The 21469-nt window shown below is 37.8% G+C and overlaps 1 protein-coding gene across 1 annotated transcript in view; it reads right to left on the bottom strand.

Annotated features, from left to right (window-relative positions):
* Positions 1-3544: 3544 nt before the first annotated feature.
* Positions 3545-21469, bottom strand: part of ciita (class II, major histocompatibility complex, transactivator) — a 19153-nt gene continuing 1228 nt past the window's right edge. Inside the window, exons 4-21 of the mRNA XM_015404025.1 lie at positions 20065-20166; positions 19929-19985; positions 17145-17192; positions 16404-16634; positions 13737-13787; positions 13507-13620; positions 13372-13425; positions 13050-13267; positions 10985-12312; positions 10318-10851; positions 7803-7982; positions 7643-7714; positions 7481-7561; positions 7320-7403; positions 7151-7234; positions 6969-7052; positions 4424-4507; positions 3545-4326 (exon numbers count right to left, since the gene is read on the bottom strand). Coding sequence (XP_015259511.1) covers positions 4251-4326; positions 4424-4507; positions 6969-7052; positions 7151-7234; positions 7320-7403; positions 7481-7561; positions 7643-7714; positions 7803-7982; positions 10318-10851; positions 10985-12312; positions 13050-13267; positions 13372-13425; positions 13507-13620; positions 13737-13787; positions 16404-16634; positions 17145-17192; positions 19929-19985; positions 20065-20166 — 3482 coding nt within the window. The 3' untranslated portion in view covers positions 3545-4250. The remainder of the gene's footprint in view (positions 4327-4423; positions 4508-6968; positions 7053-7150; positions 7235-7319; positions 7404-7480; positions 7562-7642; positions 7715-7802; positions 7983-10317; positions 10852-10984; positions 12313-13049; positions 13268-13371; positions 13426-13506; positions 13621-13736; positions 13788-16403; positions 16635-17144; positions 17193-19928; positions 19986-20064; positions 20167-21469) is intronic.

The raw sequence follows: 21469 nt of genomic DNA on the forward strand, positions 1-21469 counted from the left end.
ATGTTTCACCTAGAAATAAAGAAAGTTTTCAAATAATTGGATTTTGTATTTATTCAAGTTAGAACAGTAGACACAACCATGCAGAGCCAAAAACCTGATCCTGAATGTGGAGAAAATGAAGGAGATCATTGTTGACTTCAGGAAGAACTGGCCTTACCAGGCTTCACTGCTCATCAACAGCTCTGCTGTAGAGGTGATCAGCATCACTGAATTCCCGGGGATGCACATACAGAAAACATGACTTGGACTGTAAACACCACCCCACTGGTCAAAAGGGCACAAAAGCGCATGCACTTCCTGCAGAGAATAAAGATAGCTCACCTGCCCCCACCCATCCTCACAACCATCCAAAGAAGCATCATAGAGAGCATTCTGACCAGCTGTCTCACTGTGTGGTGTGGAGGCTGCAGCTCCTCAGACTGGAAGAAGGTGATAAGAGTGGTGAGAACAGCAGAGAAGATCATTGGGGCTCCTTTTCCCTACATAAAAGACATTTCATCTCAGTGCTGCTCCTCCCGAGCCGCTAACATTATCAATGACCCCTCACACCCCCACCAGACTGTTCTCCCTGTTGCCCTCTGGGAAGAGGCTTCCTAGCATTCAATGCAGGTCCGAAACAGCTTCTTCCCCACCGCCATCAGACAGCTGAATGTTGAAAAAACTCCAAATCAGCTCACAGATTCTGCATCAAACTAATCATATCAATACGGTTTTTTGCACCATGTTTTTGTCCCACAATGTTTACATTTGATCACTGCATCACTTCAACAAAATGGAAATGTCATGAGAGCTGTTCAAAAGGAAAATTAAATTTTTATACACTCTGTATACAAAATGACTAAATGTTGTCTTAGTCAGTTCTTTTGTTATTACATTTAATCTGGAGTTTAAAAAACATTTTAGTTTTCAAAAGATTAGATTATAGGTTTCATTTTCTGATTATGCGATATGGTTTACCTTAAGAATATTTGCTTTTCCAATAGTTTACTGATTCCTTTATGCAGATATGGTCTGATAATTAAATGAACTCTTTATAGTACGGTAAATATATTTGACGCTTTTAAAGAATAATTATCAAAAAAAATCTAAGGAATAAATTCAACTCATTATTAGGATATATCATATTATATAATTATATAAGATTATTAGGACACTTCATACTATAATCTTTTTTTGCAGTATTTGACCCGGCCCAAATAATAAACATATTCCGCCCATGAGTAAGGCTGAAAATCTAGTCCTCGTACTTCAGCTTCCCTTGTTTCCTGTTAAATCAAAATTAAAATTCAAACTTTATAACATATAAAGCCCTTAACAGATAAATTCAATCATACATCAGAGATGTACCGGTATTCGTGTTATGCTTCATCCTCGACCAGGTCGCAGGGGCAGCAGTCTCAGTATCAAAATTATTCCATATGCTAATAGCAGAACGATTAGCTCTCCATCCCTGCTGGTGGTTCCTGACATTTCTAAAATTAGACTTATTAGTTTTTGGGCTCTCCTGCGAAACCAACCTCCAGTTTTGGTCAGGCAGGCACCCTGTCTACTTAGGACGAGGCTTAGCACTTTTATTTTTGATAAGGCATATACTCTGACTTGCTCAATTCACTCTACTATACTTGTAGTTATGCTGCTATAGTCTTAGGCTGCAGGAGGATATAAATACCCCTTTTCCTCACTATAGTAAATATTACATTCTACTATTTCCAAATTTGCATTATTTGTTTGCTTCATCTTTGTGTTCTCTCTGCCTTTTCTCTTCATAACAGCTACATCTGGCTTGTTGCTCTCTGCCTACTGTAGCTCTATATATGCTTGAGCCGCCAGGAGCGGCCCCTTTTTTAACCTCTTTACATTGCCTGCAAGTACATTTTTAGGATTGATTTTAAAATAATTTTATTTGATTTAAAAGCTTTTAATGGCCTTGCCCTGCCCTACCTGTCCATGCTGCTACACCCCAACACTCCATCTCGTGTCCTTAGAACAGCTGACCAGTTGTTACAGAGGGTGCCAAAGACAAAACCCAAGGTCAGAGGAGACCATGCTTTTTCTAGCGCAGCTGCAAAGCAGTGGAATGACCTTGCCTTAGCCATTAGATAGGCTTCTTCACTTTCAGATTTTAAATTCCTCTCAATACCCATTTCTTTTCTTTGGTTTTTGACACAATCTGAGAATGATTTCTTTGTTTTACTGTTTTTTTTAATTTTTTTATTATCATTTCTTCATCATTACTTTATCTATTGTTTTATGACTGATTGGTTTTATGTTATGGTTTTGTTGCGTATATAGCATGTTGATTCTTTTGGGTAATTAAAGTGCTTTATAAATACATTTGGTATAGTATGCCTGGTGTGAGGAATTGCTGTAGAGTCAACAACACAATGACTAACTGTCTATTATAGCAAGATGCTCATCCTGTATGAGTGAATGACTTGACCAGTCTGTCTGTTTAATCTTATTGAACTGACTCTATAGAGTGCCTTGAGATGATGTGTTGTGAATTGGCACTATTTAAATAAACTGTATTAAATTTTTAAACAGATATAATCTTACTTTGTATTTTTTTCTCTAATCCACATAAATAATAAACATCTAACGGTTAAAATACATGTATAATGGTCATGGATAATTATCAGCTGGTACAATGGATACATTGTTGTTTATAGCAGAACTCATTGATAGCTGCTTCCTGGAGTGGATTCAGATTTTAAGCACCGTCCAAACATTTCTAATAGGTTAAACGTTGACATCTAGAAGCATCCGAATCAGTTTTCTCCAAGGTCCACCCATCTTGCACTAGATTTGTGACGAAGTGTAGGAACTTTGAAGTGGTCCTCTGTTTTACTACATTGACTTTGTGCAAATAAATCCATTTAGCAACTAAATAAAGCATCAGTGTAATGCATCCAGCTCAATGCTTGACAACTGGCACAATTATCTACTGAAAGTCTTGACACATTCATTTACACTGACCATAAAAATGTTGCCTGGTAGACATTCGGATTGTTGAGACTAGCTCCTGCAAATTTCCATCTGGTTTTTATTTTGTTAAATATTTTTCATTATGTGTTGACATTTTTATGTCACTGAGGGCTGTAAGAATAACATCTTAAGCTTCTTGATGGTTACAAAAAGCATGTGGTTAACTTACTAGGAGAACTTTTAACAAATATTGTTATTGGATTTATGTTTAAAGTTAATTAAGGTTAAGCCAGTATGTAGAATCCACATAATTTTAACACCTATGCACTATATTTAATTATTCAAAATGGTATAAAGTAAAGTTTAAGTGCTTCTCTTAAAGCCCTTAATGACTCAATGAGGTTCTCTATTTGGGGATATGTCAAATATTAACCACAAGGCGGCAGTAGAGAGCAACAGTTCACCTACCAGTTGAAATAGCGGAAAACTGAAGGTTTTACAAGCTTTTACAATTTATGTATCTTCAAATAGTTTGTATGAATAGTTTAATCTAGAGAAATAAAAAAATAAATAAAGGGTTTATCTGTATTAAAAAATACCAGCACTTCTAGGAGTTTTGAATTCATTTATTTAATCTGTCCTTTACTTGGAATTTCATTCCATGAGAGGCCATTGGCACCATCGACATGATTCAGCCTCCCTTCTGTAACATTTCATCCAAACATAGTACAAATGTTAATGCTGTAGATACTGTGCTTCCATAACACATCTAGAGAGCCATGAACAGTGCTGTAGTCTGAAAGGTCAGTCTGTGCAAAAATAGAGAACAGAAACATGCCCAAAGGAGAAGCGAAAGTTTGGGGTTTTAAATAAACCCATGCATTCAGAAAGGGACATGAAAAAATAAACATGTGACAACACCACTAAACAACTTGTGTTTATAAAAGTAGCCAGGAAATGTTTAGTTTGCACTCCCTCAAAGACAAACACAAAAGAAAATGTCCCTAAAAAATATCAAAAAGGATAAAAATTAGCTTTCTATACAGAGATTATAAAGTTGTGCAAAGTTTTGTTCAAATATTGTTTGAAGCATACCACACGAGTGAGCCTGAGTGATGTGGGTGTGTTCATGTGATCCCTTTAAAGACAGAATCTTTACCTGGTGAGTAAATCAGCAGCTGATCATTGTAGTGCAAATGTTCATATGCTAGTTTTTCTGTTTGTGTAATGTTTTACATGCTTTAGAACACTTAAATGTTAGTGTTCATATGTATACATAAGATGTATGAGTTCAGTGTAAGGCAGATCTGTTTTTAGGATTAAGCTTAGTGCCAGAGGATGCGGCTGTCCTGCTGCTGAAGTCTCTCAAAAACTCCATATGGAATGCACTGGTTCCACATCCTGGGATAAGATCAGACAAACCAAGTTAAGGACATGGAATAGAAAAAGATCTGTAAAAATTGAATTGTGTTTTTTTTTTTTCCATAATATGACTCACCTTAAAGTTTTAACTTTTTCACAGTTTTTCAAACTGGCTCCCAAGCTTTGTGCTCCAACATCTGTCATCTTGTTATATTTCACGCTGTCAAATGAAGACAAACGGGGAATTACAAAGGGAATTCATCAATATGGAAATTTTTACTTATGGACATCCTTTTAAGCGGGTATATATCTTATTTCATGTTATTGAAATTTTATAGGATAAACAAACACAAAGTAGAGATTACTGTACTTTTGAGGCAGAAAAAGAATAAAACATCTCGTATAAAATGAATTTGCCATTTTGAGCTCTGCAGATCTAAATGTGAATTCCATTCTTTTCCTTATGCGCAAAAAAGCTAAACCAGCAAATTTAATGGCAAATATTTGATCTCTTTTTGCTAGAATATAGGGAATTATTTGCGCTATTCTAACAGACTAGTTTTATTTAATTATAGGTTTATTGTGGAACATGAACCTAGAGAACATTCTCCAGTGGTTTGCAGCTGGGTTTGGTATTTGGTACCATCCACCCAGGGAGACACGTTTTGTAAGGCTTAGACACATGAAGGTCACCAATAGAACACTATCTGTTGCCGTACAGCATGTAAGCTAAAAAATTCATTTTCTTTTCTCATTTGACCAGAGCCTCCTTCTTCTAAGTGTTTGTTATGTCCCTTAAATTATTTGTGTTCAATTCAAACTAGTCTTCAATTTGTCCCACTCTATCATGGAGGCACAATTCATAGATTTGCAGCTCCTCCAGATTCACAATGTGTGTATTAAAGGTATAGAGGACCATCTTTTATTTCTGGGTGGATCATTTAAATAATTGGTCTTCCTAATTGTCGATCATTCTGCTTATATGTGTATGTAAGTCTATCCTATGTGCTTGTCCCGTTAACTATCTTTTTTTTTCAGGCGTATATCTGTGGTGAGCTACAGTTTCAGACAGTTATTGAAGCTCACCTTTCTTACCGAGGTTTTTGGAAAAAGGCAAAGGTTTGTAAGAGAAAAAGTGTATGAGAAGAAAAGAAAGGTCTCAGAAGAGGCAGATATATTCTGGAATGCTTTGCGCGGAGAGCTCTCCTTGCAAAGCATTATGGGATTTGCTGTCACAGTGGCCCGTTGTCGTCATAGGCTGTGTCTACCCAACAGCTGGACTAATAATAAAGATGGTGCAGGGACCGCAGGCATCTCCTTTAAAGGGGTGATAGAATGATTATATAGGGTATTTGGTGGTTGTCCTTAAGGTCTCTGAATAGGGTGTAACATTGGTTGGGCTGAAAATGGCATATTTGCTGTTCTATGAGCCCTAATGCAAGCCTGGTTAAAAGCCCTAGAATGAAACAACAGGTTTCTTCCTTTTATGGTATGCTCATGAATATCTAGATGAGCTGCGCACTGATTGGTTGGTTTACAACCAATCAGTGAGCAAAGACGCGTTATAGCAACAAGCACTCAATCATTGAAACATCAAATTGTTGATATGGTAGCGTGACCAGACGTCCTGTTTTTCCCGGACATGTCCTACTTTTCATACAAAAAAAATTTTCTTAGGGGAATTTCAAAATCGTCTAAGATTTTGGTCGACAACAGTGCAGCGGGACCGAGCCGTGAGCTCCAGGGCTGGTCCGGGAACTCAGGGGCAGGGAGCCAGCGGGGGACAGAGCGACCGAACCCGACCCCGTGCTTCTCCGCGCCTGTGTAAGCAGCACCCAGCATACCCACCGCCCACCTGAGGACGAGTGGCTCATGGCTATCTGCTAAGGTCCGGTCCAGTCTGCAGCCCAGCAGTCGACACTTCATACCCACCCCCCCTTGGGTGTGACAGAAATACAGGCCAGAACCAAATAAGGCAACATCCCAGAGTTTACGTCAATTCGGGGCTTTGTTTGTATTCGCCCGTTTTATGGTGGAAGTTTAGAATTGTAAGATTTGCAGAGAAAGGAGGTGTCGATGGGGTTTGACCTTCCCTGTACGTCCATTTCACCCACTGAACTATCGTTATTCATCTATGACAATGGAAACTCGGTTTTGCATTCTATGACCCCTCCAAGTGTCCCCACAGCATTACCAGCTGTCTGATTTTTTCCTCTGTTTTTGTGAGGCAACAGGCAGATTCGTCATACTGCACCCAACAGCTGTGTTTTTATGGAGCTTTGATAATGCATAAAACGGCTCTCTTTAGCACTCTGTTGACTTCTGAATGCAGCTGGCTGCACCCAAGTTATCAATGGGTAGTAATAGGAAAATAAAACAAATTACTTTCTTTTTACTTGCATCTTTTTTTTCTACTTCACAGACATTTTGTAATTGTCTACGACACACAATGATAAAATTAAAGACATTAAAACGTGTTTTTGTTTGACATTTTGACTAGCTCAAGTAGCGCATTGAAGTAGCTCAATGTGTTGGTCATGCTTGTGAAAACTGCTATAATTATCATTGATATTTAATTTTTTATCTAAAGTATGATTCACATTGATAGCTTTTTGTGTTTTTTTTTTTATACTAACTGTTGGAAGTGCAAACGAACAATGTCATGAGATAAGCAGACTTACTCAAGTTCTGTGAGAGAAGCCATGTGTGGGAGGACAGCTGCTAAACTCTCTGCCCCTTCATCAGAAATCACATTACTGTAGAGACTGCAGACCACAAAGATGGAAGTGAGATTCTGTGGTACTTAAACAAGACAGCATTTATAGATGTTTGGGTATGTTTTTCCATGATGCACAGTACAGACCTTAAACAGTGCAGTTTGGGCAGGTCCTTCAAAACGACGGCTAGTTTCTTCAAGCCTTGGTCTCCGATGCAGTTCTCGGACAAACTGGAACCAAACAGCTTGTTTAGTTTAAAACATTTAAAAGGAAATAGGGGAGTAAAAAAGAAGAAAGGGACAAACATGGACTCACTTTAGTATCTCCAGAGAGTGAAGCGAGACTAATGCATTTGCCAGTTTCTCTGCTCCTTTGTCTCCAATCTTACTGTTTTCCAAACTGTTGGACGTTTCAAAAAGAGATCATAAGAACAGTTTTTAATATTAGGAGACATATTTAAATACAGAGATACTTACTCCAAGTGCTGAAGGTTATGTAGACCAGGAAGAAGGTCCCACAGCTTAGGAAGAGCTAAGGGTCCATTTTCTGGGCCAAGCCTTTAAGGAGAGTAAATGTTATCATCATCAATGGAAATCAAATCTGCTTATGTTTTGGTATTAATTTAATAAGCTACTCACTCAAATTCAAGCTTGTATAGCTCTTTAACAGCTGGTACCCCCTCTGCCAGGACGGAAACTGACTGGTTGGAGCTGTAGGTATGTATGAAACATTATAATTCAGCAAACATTGAATATTTAAATAGTGCCTCGACCTCAATGTGCACGTTTTAAAACCTACCTGTCTGAGAGCCTCCTGCGGGTATGGATGCTGACAAGCTTCTCTAGATGCTCTATATGGCAGACTTGTGTGGCTTTCAGTGGATGGATCTTGAATTTGGACACAGCTCCTTGCAGGAGAGCTTCCTCAGCATCCGTCTCTAGCTCCTCCCAGAGGGTGATGACGTCTGCTATGCAAGCCCTATAGGGAACACAACACGGACACATGCTCTGTTATCCATATGAATAAGTTTGTTTTTCTTTGACAGCACAGTAAAAACATAGTTACTGTAAATTATAATCCAAATCAAAAGAGAAAGAGCTATTGTCAAAGTTTAAACCTACTTTACAAATCTGCAAGATAATGATTTAATATATAAAAAAGTGAAGAGTAAACTGTAAAAGATGAAATATTATTTTATTCTGACATAATCTATCCATCAATATTTTTTTTATGTTTATTCCTTAAAATCAACCAAGCTGAGGGTTTGTTCACCTTAAGTTTCTGTTCAACAATTTTAGGGACTCAAACAAGATGCACCAGACCAAGTAAGAAGTAGTTTACAAACTCAACATGGACAAGATACAGCTGTCTAACAGTATAAGAGTGCAACTTTAACTTGACCCAACACAAAATAGTTAAACATTTCATATCTGTAAAGATTCTCAGTCATACACCTCATGGTCAAAGTTGAAAATTCCAGTTTAGGCAACATTTCCCAAAGCTGCAGTGATCATACAGTCAGGGGCCCCATATGGGGAGTAAAGTTAGGACGATTCGATGGGCCCCTGACTGACCTCTATATTTTTCAAATATAAAAAGAAAATCTAGCAATGAAATAAAAAAATCTTCATGTCCTCCCTAATATTTTTAGCAGTAAAAAGTGAAACACAGCATGAATATAAAAATATATAAATTTTTGGTCCTTGAGTTGAGGGCCAAATATCAATGTCTTTAATGGGGCCCCACATTCCTGGCAGCCCCCCTGCATACAGTAAACCTTGAAACTTGAAAACCATGTTGTTAAAGACAGTAAACATCCATATTTAACAGCAGTAGCTCTGACTTCAAACCCCTGGACTCCAATCTAAACATTCACCTCAAGGCTCAGAGATGATCTGTATTTTTTAGGACTCCATTCATAAAACAGACCTCGATTCCTCCAACAAGACAGAGAATTTTTGGTGACAGGTGGCTTTTGACAACATCTGCCAGACTAGAATAACCATCTTCTTTCTAACTTATGTTTTCCTGACATCTTTTTTAAAACATTATTAACCTATTCAGCATTTCGCACCAGCTACAACACACAGCTTACTACTATATCTCTACAAAACAAGAAAAACTCAATGAAGACACACAACAATGTAACTCATTTAACTCATATTAGTGAAAATGATCCTATTAGATCAGACACAGAGAGCTTTTTCTTTTTTCCCAGGGGGTTAAAGAAATACAAAAGTTAACACAGGATTCACAGTAGGTCTGATGTAGCCTCAATTCCTAAAGGGAGTCATATGTTTTACTAATTAACATAAAGAGACTTTTCCTTAATTCGGACCTTATAATCCAATATCTTGTATGTAAAACGCTGTGTGCAGTGTTAATGTAGCAGCAGCAGTTAGTACCAATTAAACATCTTAACATCACTTTAGCAGACCGTTTAATGAACATGCTGCTACATAAGATTATTAGCTTATTAGTAGAAGTTAGAAAGCTCAGTTGCTTAACATTTTAATTAGCAAATTCCAAATATTCTTTAGAATTAAACATGGAATATGGGTACGTCGGATTTCATACAATTCTGAAGTGTTACATTAACAGGTGACTCAAACATAACTTGTGTAACTTTGAACAATCTTTGAGAATTAAACTCCATATGCAGCTACAGCACACATTTTTTGTGATGAAATTATAAATTATTATTAGAAACACATTATAATAGATAAAAATACCATTTTGTGATAATCTAATAGCTGTGATAATGACTTATGATTATAACTATTTCCAAAATTATTTCATCCTTTTACTTTCTCTCTTCTTATAAACTTACAAAACGTTAAAGAAGATGATGACTAAGAGGAGGTGTTAAAATTCTTTAAAAAAATAGGAGCTTTAACTGTTTTGAGAGAATCTCTAACCTCCCTCTCCTGTTGTTGTTTGCCTTTTTAAATTAGAATCTAAAAGTGTTAACATTATTGCCACCTACTGGCAGGTTGTAGATGTTACATCACTTTAAATCAGATTTTGTTAGTACACACTAGAAGCACACCCTTGAAAGAATATTTAGATCAATTTCTGAAAATAAACAAAAAACAAACAAAAAATAAAATAAGAAAAAAGACAAACACATGCATGAACAACTACACCTTAAATCTGTTTGTTCTCATTAGGCATTCCTCACTAGATAATATTTTTTTAATCAGCTAACTGAAACCAAATCCTCTCCGTGACACAAAGTTTAAAAACATATGGTATTAAAGACAATAAAAATTTCATTTTTACCATTAAAAATGTGGGATGGATTTATTTTTACCTGTATGTATTGATGTTGCTGAGGCCCACCAAAGATTTAAGTCCACAGATCTTTATCCCAGAGTCCTCCAGATCCAAACGAAAACCCCTGCCCTCAGCTCCGGCCTTGCTGAGGATGCTCTGTACTGTAAACACATCGGGCGGATTCAGGGGAACACCCCGAAATGTAACAAATTCAGGAAGATGTGCAGCTAGATGATCCAGGACTTTCCCACCAGCGTCCGTGCCACTGTCTTTGTGTGTGAAACTTGCTTCATAGACATAGTTGCAAACCTCCAGGATCTGAGCTGAACTCAGGTCCCCGAAGGATAGACCTTCTAGGTGTTTCATCACCAAAGCCTGTTTGCTGGGAACCATGTCCCTGAATATAATGTCAGAGCATGAATGAAGCCTCTTGAGCTCTGTCCTGTTGTGGAAAAGGAGGCCCACTGCGAAGCGCTGGGTGAGCTCTAGCTCCTCCCTCTGAGGTTTCCGTCTGCCTTTTCCCCCTGTATGGAAAGGCAGGGTCTGGACAAAGGTGCGGTCTGTCACAGTCCTGGTGAGAGAAAAGCATCGGAGTAGGTGAGGGAAAAGTGCATGTGACAGATCTCATATTATCTAAGGTGAAAAGACGGATTATTTGCTCTAAGCGGAGATGCCTGTTTTTTCGAATATCAAGTTTTAGTTACCTTGACAAAGACAGATGGACAGCAGCCATGTAACTCTGAAGAAAGGGATTGGCCCACAACAGGAGGCTGTCTTCATCCACATCAAAGGTCTTTCCTTCTTTGCTTTTGCTCTCTTCATCCTGTACTTTTTCCATCCCACTGTTATCTCCTCCCCCACCTCCCCCGACGCTCTCTGTTTGGAAAGTTGTCCTTGTCGTTAGGGACTGAGAAAGCAGCAGACCTGTCCTCAAGCCAAACTCTCTGACTTTGTGGGAAACACCCCGTCCCCTTGGAACTGTGGTCGAGTTCGATTTGATCCCCTCCCAAGCTAGAGAGCTTAGCTGAGACAACAATTCTCCTCCCTGTGAGCTGTTAGTGTCCTTGCAAACATTCTCCTCATCATTTTTCTCCTGTCCTTTCCTCCTCCTCGCTCTTTGACTCCGTGAAGCATTGTGCGTTACACCTCGGGTTCTAGTGTGTTTTTTCCTCTCCCCCCTCCTTCCCTGAGAACTGTTTGAGATTTCACTCAGAGGTTCCTCTACATGTGCAGCATTATTTTGTTTCTCTGGCTCAGCAGGCGACTCTGTGCTTCCTCTGACTTTTTCCAATTTCAAACTGAGCACCTCATGACAGAGTGCAGTTAAAGTTCTCGGTAAGGCCTCTGAACCTTTGCCATGCTCTAAAACAGTGCACACTAAATGGCAGAGTGCAGGGTTCCAGCAGAGGAGCTTCAAGTAGCTGCAGCTTTTTAAGAGGTCCAAAGCAGACGCTCGAAGTTCAGTATCAGAGAAGTACTGAGACACGTACGTCTCCACATTTTCTGGAGTGAACCCACAGACTTCCAGAAAGCTGTCTGCGCGCCGTAGCAGCTGGTTGGCTGTGCCTCTTGGGCGGGTGGCGAGGAGGAGCGTGCATCCCGGGAGCAGGACCCTCTGAAGGATTCCTGAGAACAGCTGCTTCACCGTAAAGGCCTGAGCCTTACTGTCTTTTTGCAGCGCAGCTACCAATTCCTTCTCTTGCGTCTGCAGCAGCATTTCATAGTCCCGCAGCTCATCAAACCCATCAAAAACAACAAGAACCCGTTTAGGAGCTGAGAGGATCTGAGCGTACACTCCTTCGGGGTCAGTGCAGGGGGGAGCGAAGGAGGACTGGTTAAGCAGCAGCGTCTGGAGACTGTGGACAGGCTCTGTTAAATTCAGCTGTTTGCCGTCTAGTAAAAAGACAAAGTCGAACTGAGGGATCAAGTCTTTGGACCAGTCCAAACACAGCTTCTTAATCAGAGTTGTTTTCCCCATGCCAGCATTGCCGAATAGCAAATTGTAACGTTTACCGTTTAGGCTGTCAAAGATCTGGAAAAGAAAGAAAAACACATTCACTCAACAGCAGGAATAAGCCAGAACATTAAGCTGAAGGTGTTTTTTCTTGATTAACCTTGTTATATAGCTTTCTGTATGGGGAGTTACCTCAAAGGGTAAGTACTGAGAAAAGATATCTTGCAGCTGCCTATGCAACAAAAGGGATGCTGAAGTTCCCATGTTTCTCCTTAGGGAGTAAGTGAATTGTACGGCCTAAATTAGTGTAAAGCTAACTTTTTCCGTTCAGTTTAACTACATTTCATAACAATAGATTCCACAAACATATACCAACCTTGTTGGTACAGAATTGAAGGTTTATGTGGGTTTAGTAGCTTTAGGAGCTCAAAGTCGTGGTAAACGCTGGCTTATTGTCACTGTAAATGTCAGCTTACAGACACCACTTCACTTTGGATACCATGTGTTGTCGAGGCTTTTTGACACACTGCAGCTACCATTGTCGCAATACGTGTTTTAGGCATTTACACTCTAGATTTTAATGTTTGTTTGCATGAAATACCCTCAATTCACCTCTAGATGGCAGTAATTCTTACACAATATCCCTTTAATGAGAGAAAAAGCCAATAACTTCATTTCTCTTAAATTAAGTTCTTTTCCAATAATTGGGATTTAATCTTATTTTTTTTTCAGATTAAACAGCTGAATGCATTTTTTACTACGCTGGTATTTTACCATTTTACCTGTGAGCTGGTCTACTAAAGAAACACTCTTACCTGACTTTGCCCCACTGAGCTTTTTTGACGATCTATATCTCCAGTGATGATGAGCTCCTTATCCAGACACCTGTTTGTGTTTTTCCCAGCGCGAACAATCTCTCTCTGGCTCACACTCACATCCACATAATGGGTTGTCAGCTGTAGGCCTGCCTCCATATCCAGGCATTTTTGACTCATGTGTGTTTTAGATTGCTGGATATAGTCTTTCACAGTCTCTATAGAACAAAAATGAGTTTAGGTAAATGCTGGTTTATTCCTTGAGCCATATGACCTTGTAGAAAGCAAAAAGGGGAAGATGCAGAAGTGGGAAAAGACTTACGGGGGATTTCAACAACTGTGGGAGACTTAGGTGGCTCCTTACAAGGGGACAAATCTGAAATGCAAGAAGTTATGTTATTTACATGATAGTAGGTACCTGCATAGACTAGGAAGCGAGAAAGACACTGAAGCTTACCGTTCGTGGGTGATGGAGATGGTGCAGTAGTGGGGGACATGGCTTTGCATGCCTTATCTGACTTGGATCCTGGCTGAAATGAACTCACCAGAACAGGTGCCACTGTTCCATCAACTAAAAAAACACAAGAGAAAGAACACTTAAACTAAGACAGCCAACAGACAGATGAAGATCTGGACATGTGCACGTTAAGGTCTTAGCTCCTCTAGATCGAATATGAAACTGCTTACCTGGGGAGAGGGGTGGAAGTTGGCGTTTGCAGGGCGGAGAAGGTGCTGGAACTGAGTAATAAATAAGATTAGAGAAAACAGTGCTGAGTTAAATAAAAAGTTACCCAACAACATTTTTTCACATCAAGAGATGTAAACACAAGTGAGAATAAAGATTACAAGATAAAGCGCAAACAGCAATACTATACATTATTTCAAAGACTTCTAGAATAACAAATTAGAATGTGATCTCTGATACAATATTATACAATGAACTAGCTATAAAGTCAGGATTATTAATATTTCAATAGAGAGGCTTTAACAGAAGGAAGTTGATATTCCTCCAACAATTTCCAGCTAATAAGACTTGTTTTACGATACCTTCATTACAGCTTTTCAATGGAAATGTATTTGATATATTTTCCTTACATCTGTTCAAGTATCTGTAATCTAAAGATGCAGTAAAAGAAGTTTATTGCGCCGCCTATTTTTTATTGAAGTAAAACTATAATGTAAACAAAAATGTCAAGCTGTGCTAATATGAAACAGCAATGCTTTTGTAGTATTTTTTTGCACAAAGCATTAGGGAATTTTTTTTTTTTTACATAACCGGAACAATTTGGCATCTTTACTTCAAACTTCCACCCAGCTGTAACTGTTTAGTGTAATGTAAACATTTCGAGATGTGAAGTTAACATAGCTAGTAAAATATTAATGGCATTTCAAGCATTTAAGTTAGGTAGATATTCAGTTCATTTCAAAGCTACGTTATTGATCCCAAAACGACACTTAAAAAGACATAACAATCAGTCACAGTTTGACCAAGGCCAAACATTTTGTTAAATTACATCCACAAACTCCTATCTAGTAACTGGGCTTTGATGTTGTAGCTCAACACAAACTATTACATAACTGTGTACCACATGGGGAAAAAAGCATTGATTAATTTTGGATTTCGTCTAATTTAAAATCTGAAAAGTGTGCCATGCATTTATTTTTATTTGTGCCTATTTTTCTTGCTGTAACTCGTAACTTTACCCTTCAGTGTTAATACATCAGATTTAAAGTTATCCCACGGGAATATATCTGTGTATTTAGGGTAATTGGCAAGCCTGTTGAATTTCTTCCAGGACTGCTCTGTATTTAGATCGACCAGTCATATCTACCTCTATCTCATACATTATGTTTAGAAGCACTCCCACAGCATGATACTGCCATCACCATGTTTAACAATGTGAATGGTGATTTTAGGTAGACTTGCATTGTCAGTTTTCTACCACACTTAGTATGTTGTATGAAACTAGCAAAGTTCAACCTTTGACAATTTGCATCCTGTTTTCTGATTGCACCATGAATCTACAGTAGGTCTTATCATCATTATTCCACCTCAGCTGTGGATCTTCACAGCTTCTCCAGAGTTACCGTGCGGCCAATTAGCTGCTTCTCTGATCAACACAATACTGCCTATAAAGACATATTAGAGCACGTCTTGGTAAGTTGTGCTTTTGGGATGATGGACTGTAGTGTATTCAGTATGATTTGGCATCTTTAAACATCTTCATAAAGAGGATCCCTAACCAGTAAGCTTTATTCCATTGTCTCCATGACGCTTTTCACTGTTTAATGTTCTCTAATAACCTCTGATGCCTTACAGACAGGAAATCTAGCTAAATCTAGGTTGAGCTATATTTCCTGCTAAACAGGTAACTTCTGATAACTGTGGTTTCCGTTGTGTGAGAAAATTTTTGAATGCTATGAATAATTTGAGAATGTGCTGTACTGCATTTGGCCGGTAGGCTTAATAATATCGCTCTATTTGTGACAAGTTGAGAAATTCTGCCACCTAATCAAAATTGGGTTAGATACATTTTTACTAGCATAAATTCCAAAATGGGAAATAATCCAGGCTTCTGCTCTTTTGATTGACCACCTCAGTAATATAGTCCTTGCTTACAATGAAAACAAAATAAAAGGCAAATACACAGGACAGATAAACAGCATCATATCATATCTACAGATCACTTATAAAAACGAGAAAGCATTCACAGAACGCAGACCTCTGCCAAGTAGCTGATTTCCCCCAACATATCCACCTTAAGGTAAGACCAGTTTTCTCGGAATCTTTAAAAAAATTCCTGGATCTAAATGTTGATCCGGATCATGACCAACATTTAGTAATTTTTTGTCACAATGCACATTGCACACCTTCGCTGAAAACTCTGTCCCTAATTTATTTAGTTATTTTGAAAACAGACAAACCGACAAATGCCTGAAAACAGGACCGTGAGGCAGACACCCATGTCGACATTTAAAGCTAAGCTTAAAACTTTCCTTTTTGATAAAGCTTACAGTTAGAGTGGCACAGGTTGTCCTGAGCTATCTCTATAGTTATGCTGCTATAGGCTTAGACTGCTGGAGGACATAGGGACCACCATTTCATTATTCTGATTCATTCTATCTCTATTCTCCCACTCTGGAGAATCTGTTAGTTCAATCTCTAACGTTATGCTCTCTCTGCTTTTTCTCATAATAGCCTTGCCTCATCTGTTCCTGTTTGGCTGCGAATCGAACCCAGAACCTCTGTATGATCTGGTGAACTGTAAAGTGCCTTGAGATGACATGTGTTGTGAATTGGCACTATATAAATAAACTGAAGTGAATTTTATTTAATTAAATTAATCTACTCACCAAAGATGTATGTGGGCATAGCAGCTGAATTGGGGAGTGGGAGTCTAATGATTGGAGGAGGAGAGGAGGACAGCTGGACCACCTTATAAGCAGATGAATCTTGGAATGGGATGAATTGAAATGGGATGGAATTGGCTGACTGGGGGCGAAACACGTGGAAAATTCCTGGCTGGGGGGTGGAGAGGCCTCCTATAGGCTCTGCTGGAACTGGTACTGCTTCAGCATCGGTACCTGCAAAGCAACAGCAGGGAACATTTTTATTATTTTCTGCCCACAAGTTAGATCTACTTAAAAAAAAATCCAAGTTGGAGTGAAGGAAATATTTACACAAAGTAAAAAAAAACCCCCCAAAAATAAAAAAATGCAGATGAGCTGCACTACCAATGCATGTGTTGCTGACAAGTACAGCTACCAAAATAATGTAGAGGAAGTTAAACTTGGTGAGAGTTCTTCTTTTGATTTATCACAACTAACATCAAGAAAATCACACTTCCTGTTTCTAAGCCAGCAGGACCAAGTCAAACATGACCAACCACAATCCCTTTTATTCTTTCATATCTGATAAACAACATGCACCTGCTATGTAAAATGGTATTGTTTTCGATATGCATGTAAAATACCTAAAGATCTGATAGCTTTAAATGCATATTTGATAAACTTGTTTTAGAAATGTTTTCTGTTTAGCGTAAATTTGTGTTGTTCCTTTAAACATTGCATTAATTTCTAACGCAAGAACCTCACCATGAATGAGAGATGGCTCAGCAGTTGCCTCTTGGGGTTGAGGTGAATCTGTTAAAAAACAACAACAACAAAACTGAGTCGGCGGGAGACTCAACAAAATCTACTTATACTTTCAATTAGCAATGTTTAATAGGGCTGGGTACTTTCGCCAAAGCCCTGAATTGATTCGATTTTGATTTATACAGTTCTAAATCGATATATTTCGAGTCTGTTTATACAACAATGAAAGTAGTTCAACTGTGTTTCAAAATACTCATGAATCTTATTTTTTCCTGTCATATAAAACACAAAGTGCAAACTTGTAAATCAGACAGTTTAAACTTGAGATGTAAACAAAACTGTTTCAAAAGTGCAAACTTGTTTCTGAAAAGTGAAAAACTGAAGCCTCACTCGAGCAAACAGATGACACAGCGGGGACACAGCAGACATGCATGAACTGCTTTATCTTCAATGCACAAACCATATTTGCATCGTTGTCTGTAACAACTACAGGGTATTTACTGGTCAGCCCCCATTTGTTAATGTCTTCAGTCAATCTATTGGTCGTATTTGCAGCCGTCTGGCTTGAAGTCATCTTGAGTGCATCTTTCCTGCTCATTTGAATGTGAACATCACACACGTCACTATAAAACTAATCGATCTCATTCCCTAGACATTGATTTTGCAAAAATGTAAAGGAATCGATTTTTTTACCCAGCCCTAATGTTTAACCGTGTTCTAGTTGTCATGATACCTAAAACCTGGTAGTTATAGTGCAGTAATACTAATAGTGCGTTAGTAATTTACATCAAATGCACTCTACTGCTATTAAAGAAGCTGGATTTTTGCTTAAAGCAGAAAATACTTTAAATAAAAATCTATTAGAGATAGTAACAAAAGATCAACTTTGAACCGGAGCAGACATTAGCAAATCAGGGAAAAGTACCACAGCCTATATTATATGTTGATCTATAATTTTGATCAGACTCAACCACTGGAAATAGAGCATATCTATATGGTTTTCTAAACCCTAAAAAGTATGTGTCTCTACTGTACACACATTTCAATTGGTGACGGTATCAGTCCCTCTCATCGGCTTAAGTCTCAAACAATAATGTTCAAACCCACAACAAAGCCCAAAAGCACACAAACAGTCCATCATCAAAACTTTTGCACTGACTTACAATTTAAAGATATAAAACTCCACAATCATGGACCAGAGGGCACATACTGTTTTCTCTGACATGGAAGCAGGAACAAGTACAAGGTGGTTAGAGTCAGGGAATTTCACTTCTAACAAGAAGTAAAGTGGGGCACTCCAGCTAGTTGGACACTATGCAGAAAAATAATTATGTCCACAGGATGTAAAGAAGAATCCTCCATAAGGTCTTCAAGAACAGAATAACATGATTGTGCTATAGGAGCTAAAGGTAAGATAAATTGTTTTGTTTTTTTCAGTAAGTATCCATCCCCCTCCAGTGGAGTCTGACCTGTCTGCCATGAGGCTGATTTATGCAACCGCTGGCACCAATCAACATAACTTCATTAACTTTTTATGATCAAGAAAAACTTAAAACAGTCTCTTGCAAAAGTTTCTATTGTCTGCTTTTATAGTTATCTCCTGTAAGTGTTAACCTCTCCTGTTTGACTTCTTACAAAACAGCTGAAAGCAGTTAACTACAGTAGCAAATGGCCAGAAATTTTTCACTTTCATAATTTAAGATTAAAAGTAAGTTATTTATGTGGGTTTAAGTTTTGCTTTAACAAAGAAAACTGTCCACTGGGATGGGTTTTTGATATTAGCAAGATATAAACTATCAAGGTGACAAATCTTTAAAGAGGTTTTATTGTCTGTGTTATTAGTTTAAATAGAGGGTAGCTATAGCATCTTTATAAGCTTAAAGAAAACCTTTGAGTTTCATATTTTGAATTTACTGGACCTGTTGTCAAACGGTTACAACTGGCAAATGTAAACTCCTGTGCAAAAAAGTGAATTCCTGCAAACAAACAAGCTGTAGATAAGAATAATGCGCTTATTCAATGGTAGTAAAAAAGCAAGTTTTGTCGTACTTTGTATTCAACATATTGGTCTGTATAGTGTTTTTAGGAAAACTTGGCATCACCTAAGTTCAGCGGTGGGCAATTCCATTTCCTGCAACTTTTACATCCACCCTTGGTCCTACACACCCGAATTAAATGGCTGAGTAACATCCTCAGGATGCAGTCAGTTCCTCCAGAGTCCTCTCAATNAAGAAAAAAGCTCTGATGCATTTAAAAGTGTTTATTTTCTTGCAAAAGGATTTAGAGCCCCAGAAACTGTCAACTGGAAGAAAAGTGAATTCATCATGTTATTGTAAATATAACAGCAAATAATCACAATTTGCTGATAATAGAAAGATAAATCCACTGTTGTTTGCCACCATTCAGTCTCAACGATAGTTGTTGATCATTGTTAATGATTTTTAAACTTAATAACTGACTAGAAAAGAGTCCAATAACTTATGATGGTATGGTGAGTCAAAAGGCAAACACTGGTTAAAAGATAATGAAAAAATGTGAACATCTGATGATCTGAGGTGGACATTTAGCTTGTTATCAATGGTGACAAATTCTTGGATATATAATAATTTGAACCTTGGAATGTTATTACAGGCTATAAAGATAACTAATTCAAAAACATGATGACAGACGTTGGGTGTCAGCATGTGCATGAAGAGACTCTTTTTATAAACATGCTGCATATTATTAGTGATATTTTCACACGGCCAGACAGACAGAACACAACAGGAAGACTAAATTTCTCACCTATTGCTTTTTGCCTTTTCACTCTGGAGTTGCTGTTGCACTGTTTAGACATGACATCTGGAAGAGACAAATGAAATTTGTGAATGAGCAATTACTATTAAACATGCAGCACAGGACAACCTTAAGCTCCATTAACCTCTCTGTCTTTTCCTTTTAGGTTTAGTTTTTGTCTTGCTCTGTCTTCCCTGCTCTTTGTGGTTAGCAAGAGGGGGGGCCTCCATCGCCATAGACGCCTCACCTGCAAAGCACAGAAGAGGAAGTGTAAAAAGCAGTGACGCGGAGAGCAGGCAGTAAATAACTGTTTTTTTCATGCTTTTTTCAGTAGGGATCTTAAGAGCATGGCTAAGAAGTGCATCATTTCTAAAGAAATGGGAAGATTCAAAACAGGAATTGGCAAAGAATGTTAAACTGTGGCCAGAAACGTAAGTGAAAGATGCTAAAAAAAAACAAACCATCAAAAATAATTTATGTGTACGATGAAAGGCCACATGGCAGTGTCCATAGATATATGAAAACTGGTAATGCTGTATTTTACAGTACCTCATTTAACCATGTAATAACAAGGTAATAACATAGCAAGTTACACTATATTACAAGGTAATAAGAAAAACTTTATGGAGAATTTTACTAAGTGCTGTGCTTCAAATTTTAGGCGGAGAAGGTAAAGTCAGGCTTCAAACCGCTATTACCAGGTAATTCATATTCATTTCGCAAACAGTAATAAATGATGGTAAATGGCCTGTACTTATATAGCGCTTTTTTCAAGTCACAAGAGTTGACCAAAGCGCTTTACACTACATTCAGTCATTCACCCATTCATGCACACACTCACACACTGAGTGTGATATCTGTTAAAATTCAGGTTATTACTTGGTATATAACAGAAAACCAAACCTAGAAGACGGCAAGCCAATCTTCTTAACTGAACTTAATTTCAGTTTTATATTTGAAGGTGGTCGCTAATAATAGAAAATGTTATGTGGTAACCTAAAGCTAATTATAATGTTACATAGTCACATACATGTGTAATAATAACATGCAGTTCAGTATTTTAAAATCATATACTTTAGTCTTGGGGTAATTACCCAAAAAGTTTTTCTTGTAACCAAGTACTATAGTGCGATTTGTTATGTTATTACCATGTTATTACATGGTTACTGATGTACCGTAAAAGAAAGCCTTACCTGAAAATTAATACAAATGGTAGTACTGGCTTAATTCAGTACATGGAACGCAATCACTACATTTAGTAACTGTAAAATTGAATAGAATAGAATAAAATAGAATAGAACAGATTTCCCTGTCCCACAATGGGGAAATTCTGGTGTTACAGCAGCAAAAAAAGATTATAGAAAAAATGGAAACACAAATATAGACCTTAGAAAAATGTATAACAATAGTGAAGATAGTGATAATAATGAATAGTTAAAAGATAAACAATAAAATACTGTACTGAAAAGTGTTACAATATAAAAACTGTGCACCTGGAAAATATATAACCAATATACAGCTATGGACATTTTTACAGTAATGGATATTTG

The sequence above is a fragment of the Cyprinodon variegatus genome, unplaced genomic scaffold (assembly GCF_000732505.1).
Source record: "Cyprinodon variegatus isolate N-32 unplaced genomic scaffold, C_variegatus-1.0 Scaffold1617, whole genome shotgun sequence".
NCBI classification, from domain to species: Eukaryota; Metazoa; Chordata; class Actinopteri; order Cyprinodontiformes; family Cyprinodontidae; genus Cyprinodon; species Cyprinodon variegatus.